General features: G+C 40.4%; 1 protein-coding gene across 1 annotated transcript; it reads right to left on the reverse strand.

Moving 5' to 3' along the window:
- Positions 1-686: 686 nt before the first annotated feature.
- GJD4 (gap junction protein delta 4) lies at positions 687-6,990 on the reverse strand. The gene is made up of 2 exons (XM_083879039.1): positions 6,687-6,990; positions 687-3,932 (listed from the first exon to the last, which is right to left on the reverse strand). The coding sequence occupies exons 1-2, from the start codon at positions 6,748-6,750 to the stop codon at positions 2,746-2,748; spliced, it is 1,251 nt and encodes a 416-aa protein (XP_083735165.1). The 5' UTR covers positions 6,751-6,990; the 3' UTR covers positions 687-2,745.
- Positions 6,991-7,390: the final 400 nt, after the last annotated feature.

Genomic DNA, 7,390 nt, shown 5'->3' on the forward strand with positions numbered 1-7,390 from the left:
TAACTAATAAATGTGGTTTGGAGAAATAGTAGTAAAAGACTCTGAGTCATTGCCCTAGGAGCAGATTATTGATGCCAGAGGTTTCTATTCACTTCCCAGGGAAAATTCCATACCAAATTTTTCTCTTTTAATATTCAGTTTTTATAAACACATTAAGTGCTTATTACACTGAGTGAATTACATGTCAATGGATCCACAAGTCCCAAAATCAGACAGGTTTGCAGGAGAGCAACACAACCCAAAGGCCAGTCTCTGCAGACTAAGGAAGACATCCACTAATTTCACTTTCCATTTCAAACACAAACAGGTTCTTTCCAATTTGAAATGAGACTCTTCAGTCATGAAAAAATCTCTAACCAGAGACAAAAACCCCAAACTATGTCCAGCCAAAATGCATTTATTATTTTTTCCTACCCTATTTATATCTCATGCTGTGAGATGTACGCAATGGACTGCATCCACATTTGTTCCTTGCATTCCTTCTCACATCCGAGAAGATGCAATGAATCATAAAAGGTTTCATTGTTGCAATGTTTTGTCATGGCATGTGTAATCAGCACACATCCCATTAAAGAGGCTTCGGAGGACGAAAAGTTTAAATATTTAATGCTTTTCTGCCTATGATAAGTTTAATAATTAATGCTGCTTCTACCCTGGAAATGACAAATCACACAACAACATGCACAATAAAAGAAACAAACAGAGCTAATAGAGAGGAAAACCTTACTTAGAAGGTAGTAATTAAAAATGCTTGTAGCCTACCTCAGGATTCCAAAGTACTTTGCTCTTGACCCCAAGAGCAGTTCTGTCTATCTATTAAGACACCTAATTTTGGTGTAATGCAAAAGAGATAATTGTTAGTCTTTACCTTATACATGTGAGAAATAATACACAGGTGTGATGAGCCTAACTGTCTTCAAGGCTGCAACCACAGGAGAGAAAAGGAAGAATGTGAAAGCTGTTGTCTCTTCCTGTCCTGCACATGGGACCAACCCCTGAAGTTATTACAGAAACTTGTTACATGGCAGCCCAAGAGCAAGACTAGATCTGAGCCTGGTCAAAACAGCATCGTATTTACTCCAGTGCCAAGCAGGATATACAAATACCAGTTCCTGATACCCTCTGAATAATTTGTTTTGTAAGACACTACCACCAGCACATTTCTCTGGGTACGTGCTCCTCCACATCCACTCCCACTGATGATCTGCAGGTATGTGCAACCTTCAACCCCCACTGACTCGTAGCTAAAGGAAAATTCATCTCACACACTGCTGTGCTGTAGTGCTGGATCACGCTTATGCAAATGCAACAGAATTAACACTGAAGGAAAGAACAAGGTATAACTGCATTAAAATCTTCTGTGATTCACTCAATTTAGACATGTTTTCCAATTATTAGCATTATAAGTCTGTCAGACAAAGAGGGTGAGCACTTTGATATAGACATTGCCATTATATCCTTCTTTCAGGGTAGAAACCATTTTCCCTAAACCCAGGTCTGAGATAATCACATTGTGGGAGAAATAGGCACATCCAGAAAGTGAGTCACCTTTAGAGACCCCTAAAAGAGGTCAGGTGACTCATTCCCACCTGCTGAAATTGACAGCCCGGTCTGACTATTTAACACTGAGAAGTGACACCCTGTAGTGGAGCCAGAGCAAGGGCATTGTTGCTCAGTCCCTGTCAAGCTGCTGGAGCACTCCCCAACACCCTTCTGGCTCACACCTCCTTATTGTCTCCTGAGAAATTCTCAAGCACAGGACCATGCCCAACAGCTAATGTGGATGCAGCCACTCTGCTTTGCAGGTTATTGTAGTTCATAGAATGGCTTGGGTTGGAAGGGACATTAAAGATCATTTATTTCCAAGGCCCCTGACATAGGCAGAGACACTTTCCACAAAACCAAATTGCTCAAAGTTCCATCCAATCTGACCTTGAACACTTCCAGAGATGGGATATCAAGGACATCCACAGCTTCTCTGGGCAAACTCTTCCACTGCCTCACCACCATCAAGTAAAAATTGTTACTCTTGCATCTAATCTAAACCTATCCTACTTCAGTTTGAAGCAATTCCTCCTCGTTCTATCACTACATGCGCTTGTAAAAAGTCCCTCTCAGGCTTTCCTTTAAGCCCCTCTAGGTACTGGAAGGTGTTAGAGTTGAGTATCTCAGGCGTGGTCAGGCTGCAGCTGGCATCAGTGTCAGAGAAAAGTACTGCACTGCTGTGCTGGCTGGGAGAGGTATCACCTTCAAACAATAAAATCCAGAGGTTTAACACATGAACACTTTGCTACAAAACAAGTGGTTTTATTCTATTCGCTGTCTGGTCTTCTTCTTGAATATCCTGTGTTAGAGTGGGCTTTGAGAATTTAGTATGAGGAGATAAATTAGCCTTCTGACAGTAGAAAACATATCTTTGCTAAGCTCAATCTTTTGCAATAAAACTAGGTTAGAGTAAACAAGTGTTAAACACATACTGCTGAAAAACCAGGTCAGTCACATCAGCAACAGTCCACAGCCTTTTTAAACGACCTACATGCAGAAAAACATAAAGATGCCACATTTCATAAAGCACATGTCCCTCAAACTCTTATCCAAAGTTTTTGCTTCTTTTGTAATGGAGGTACATAGCAGAGTGTCTCTGAAGCATAACAACAGCCAAGGGATTCAGCTAAAACTCTCTGAAGCGTCTTCAGCGATGCAATTTGCCCTGTCAAGGTCTTAGAATAGTGTTCACTCTGGCTTCTATACCCATTCTGACTTTTTTGATCTCAGGCAGCTAGTGCTGCTATAATTTGACTGTGCATCAGGGCTTTTTAGCTCAGTTGAAGGGTAGAACCCTAAAAGCTTGCTCTGAACAATAGAGGAAGGAACTCCAAGGGGAGACTCGATCTGAGGTCTCAAAGCCAGGGCAGAATCTTTAATGAAATCTTGCTGAAGTCTGGGTCTCACTTGGTTGCAGGGAGTTCCTTGCTGGTCACTGGCACACAAGGGTCCTTGAATGCTCTGTTGCTTAACAGCAAGGTCTCCTGCCACACTGCACTTATTGCTGCTGCTGCTGAGATTAGTGCTGGCACTTTGCTGAGGAACACCTTCAGGATGAAGAACAGCCTCTTCTTCTTCTTCAGAGAGAAGTGAGCAGGAGCCATCACTTGTCTGACAGCTATTTGCTACTGGGCCATCCCCATTTTGAGGTGGAGAAGAGCTGCTGTGCTGGACTGGGGGAAGAGGTAACATGCATTCCTTCTCTGTACAGAGGTTTGCCAGCTGCTTGTTCTTTTGGTTTCTTGCTGTCACTCTCCGGAGAGCACAGACAAGATCAGCAAGGCTGAGCAGGAAGGACAGACTGCTGACCCCCCAGATGAAAATCATCATAATGGATTTCTCAGTGGGCCGAGAGATGTAACAGTCAACAGTGCTTGTGCAAGGGGAGTGGTAGCACGAAAAGCGGTCAGGAACAGAAAATCCAAAAAGAAAGTATTGCACAGCTCCAAAGGCAGCCTCAAGTAGAGTCCTAATAAAAAGATGAACGGTATATGCCCCTGAAAAATTCAGGACACTTAGGTTGTCTGTACCACAATCTACTCTATTGACAAGTGTACTTCTAAAGAGCTCCTTCGCATCTTTGGGGCTTGATAAACCCTTGTTCCTCTTGCACTCCTGCTCCAGACAGTGCATTCCTATGATGTACAGAGCAACCTTGTGTGAAACATAAATGCTGAACGCAGCATAAGGCAGCAGGAGAGACACGGTCTGAATGAGCCAGAACCTAAAGTGAGATACAGGAGAGAACAAGTCATAGCAAACGTTGGAGCACCCTGGCTGCAGGGTGTTGCAGACAAAGCGCTCCTGCTCATCTTGGTAGAGGGGGTAGCCTGCCAACACCACCACTGCCATCCGCAGCAGAAGGGTTAACATCAGCCAGATCTTGCCTACAAGAGAAGGAAAGGTAAGAAAAAGAGTCAGAGCCCGAGAAGGAAGACAGGTCATGCAGTGATGTTCTTTCTATACACAAGGCATTTGAAGAAATAGTCTCCCATCTTATTAGCTTTTTTTTTTTAAATTGAAAATCCAGTGCAAATGTATAGCTGACATATTCCATAATCTTCATCTAGACTCAACAATGTAGGAGTTAAACAGACAATAAGCCATGCCAACTGAAACCTGATGAAAGCACTCTGATAAAAAGAGATCAAAACTGATTAAACAATCCCATTTACTTACAGTTTTTCCTTGTTGTTGGATTCCTGCACCTGAATTTTGTCCTATTTCAATAATACAGATCAGGTAACACAGTATGAGACTCATCTGGACAGAAAAGATTGCTCCATGACATAGTATTTGTTCCTGGTCTTGGCCATGACATTGTATGTAAAGTTTATTTTGGCCAACAAAAGTAAAGAATAGTATTGTCTAGTAAGCTATTAATTATATATTAATACCATTTGTCTAGAATGGTATTTACTAGCAAGCTATTAATTAGTTATTGCTGTTCTTTTTAGCAAACATATGCAAAATGTTCTACAAATGTACATTTGTGTGCAAATGTGCACCCCAGGCATTTCTCTCTGTTGCCTCCTTGGTTGCCCCACCTTGGCCATGATTTCCGACCATCACTCACCTCGGTGAGCAGCTTTTCTCCACTCAGACTTAAAGTTCCCTTCTATCAAACCGTTCTATGATTCTGTGAAAGTCTAAAATCTTTTCCTGAATGGGAAGGCTTAAAGTTATACCATTCTGTTGGCAATAGTTAAAAATGCATTCTGTACAAACATACTCAACATCTGAAGTTAAGTTTAGCATTCGAATCTCTCACATTTCCTTTTGAATCCCATCACCAATTCCCGATATAGTCTTGAAAGAGGAATTTAATTTAATTTGTAATCCTCTACAAGAAAAGAGGAAAATAACTGCTTAAAAACAAAAAGAGGGAGAGAAAAAAACAACATAAAAGAATTATAAGATTAATTCTGTTTTAAAGATTTGTTAAGACATGAATTGTAAACACAGGCAGAGAAACAGCAAGACTCAGTGACTAAAGAGAAGTATATTATGCAGAGTTAATGGCTGAGAAATGTACTGCAAAGCTCAAGTCATTAATAGTGAATGCACATCTCACATGCACACAAGGTTTTGAGTACGATCTGTGAAATAGCACCAATACACACTATAAAGGCTTTTAAAAAATCCAGATCACAAAGCATTTTTCTATAAACTATACAATTATTTATGGGTGTTGCCTTGGACTGCATTTCCCATCAAGCTATTGCCCAGTAGTTGGTGTGAATTCAAAATATTCTAATATTTCCACAACATTGTGTGATACCTATTATTGTACTGAACATACAGTTCAAGTGCCCTCTGAAAACCATTTGTGGCCAGTAGACTGATTATGGGCTAGAACAGTAAAACTGCATTCTGTAGTGGAAAAACATGAAGAATATGTCAGGTTTACGAGAGATCATCAGAGAAACTGCTGCCCCTGGCAAAATAATATATTATCCAACCATAAATAAATTGAGGCCTTTCCATTTTATCTCTAATCACCTGAGCTGTAGCAGTGGTTTTGCTGCTTCCTGTGTTTGCTGGCAGGCTGTACTGTTACTCACTCTTTGACACAGTGTGGGTCAATAGGAAACACCAGCTCTACAGAATCTGTCATCTTTAACAAACCATGTTTCATCCTTAGGTAGCATTTTTTTCCCTGCAAGGACCTCAAAGTGTTTGAAGCTCATTAGTTAATTAGGCTCAAAATATTACATGTTATTTCACTATCAATTTTTAATTAGAACATGTACAATAGGGAGTACTGCTTAAGAAAAATCAATGGCTCCTTAGGAAGTAGTTTAGTGTGACATACATTTGAGAGATAACCCCTCCATGCATCCCTGTCCCTAAAGACTCAATCCTGATTAAACATCCAAGAACAAGCCTCTCCAGCAACCCTGCTGGGTCTCAGCTGGATGCTCCCTGCAGTGCACAGCAAAAACTACAGCAACTGCTGCAGGCAAAGAGTCTTTAAAGGGCCCCTGAAAGTCCTTCTCTGGCTCACACTTTGTTCAAAGTAACCCATGAAAGAAGAACAGAATCTTATTTAAATAATAAGGATAAAAAATAAACAGCAAACAGTTGTCTAAGGAAAAGACAATGGCATTTTGCTTTGGCTTGCCTTTTTTTTTTAATGCATGTGATCCTTATTTGTTTACAAAAATAAAGAATGAAAAGCAATAATTAACCACAACAGTAGCAACCACAAACTTCTTCCTGTAAAAGAGAGTGGGTCTTCTGTCCTGTTCTTTAACATTTTAAATTTGTTATTAAAGTTATTGCATACATTCTACCATTCACTTTGTGTAGTATAAGTTCAGCATTACTTCTGTGTGGTTTTACCATGATCCCTTCTTCCAGCTGACAAGAAGCCCTGTCATCAAGAAGACCCAAATTTGAAAACCTTGCCAGAATATTTTACACAATGTTCAGGAACAATCTATCAAAGAGAGAGAAGTAATATGCTTAACAAAAAAGGAAATACATTGACCTCTTCTATCAAGTATCAAGAAAACAACTTACTATACAGATCACAGAACTATAGCCTGAAATTAAAGTTGATTATCAATAGGGAACTTGGGTGGCTTCAGGATATGAAGCAGCAAAAGAAAGAAGAGAGCTCTTTTAAAAGTACTTACCTACAATAGTCACATTATAGTTGAGTGTGACTATCAAAAATCCCAGTGAGTCCCAGTGTTCCATGTTTAAACAGGCTCAAAACACTTCCAGCTCCAGCTCTCCTAACAGGTTTTTCATTTCAAAAGGAGATTAGACCTAGACAGGGAAGAAAGGGGGTAAAAAAAGGGAAGAAAAAAAATAAAAAAGGAAAGAATTTTTGCTAAGGGTCAAGGACAAAAATCAGGAACTCAGCCAAAACCACGTGTTGATGAAAGATTATTTTGATGATTTGAACAGGACAGTTAGTTTTGAAAGTGTTGATCTTCAGGCTTTAACACATTGTCTTGCAAAAGCTCTAGCTTGTCAGATCCAATTGCTCCTACCTCTGTCTGGACTCTCTGTCCAGGCAACTGCAAGTGGACAAACAACAACAGGAGTGATCTCTGCCATTGTAGACTATTCTTACTCTCCCAGGGCATACCAGCCTCCTGGCATTGCTGAGATACCTCAGTGGTGAAAGACAGGGAGAGAGGAAAAAATAGCATAGACCAGGAAATAACAGAGACCTCTCTGTCTCCCCACGAGAATTGCAGATGAATAAGAGGGGATAGAAAAGGATGAGCATCCCTGTGTTTGAAAAGCAACTTCAGTTCAGGTCACTGGAAGCTATCCCATTGAAATTTCCCAAAACCTCTTGGTTTCTAAATCAAAACCTCCTTGACAG

Source organism: Zosterops lateralis (assembly GCF_965231275.1).
Source record: "Zosterops lateralis genome assembly, chromosome: 1".
NCBI classification, from domain to species: domain Eukaryota; kingdom Metazoa; phylum Chordata; class Aves; order Passeriformes; family Zosteropidae; genus Zosterops; species Zosterops lateralis.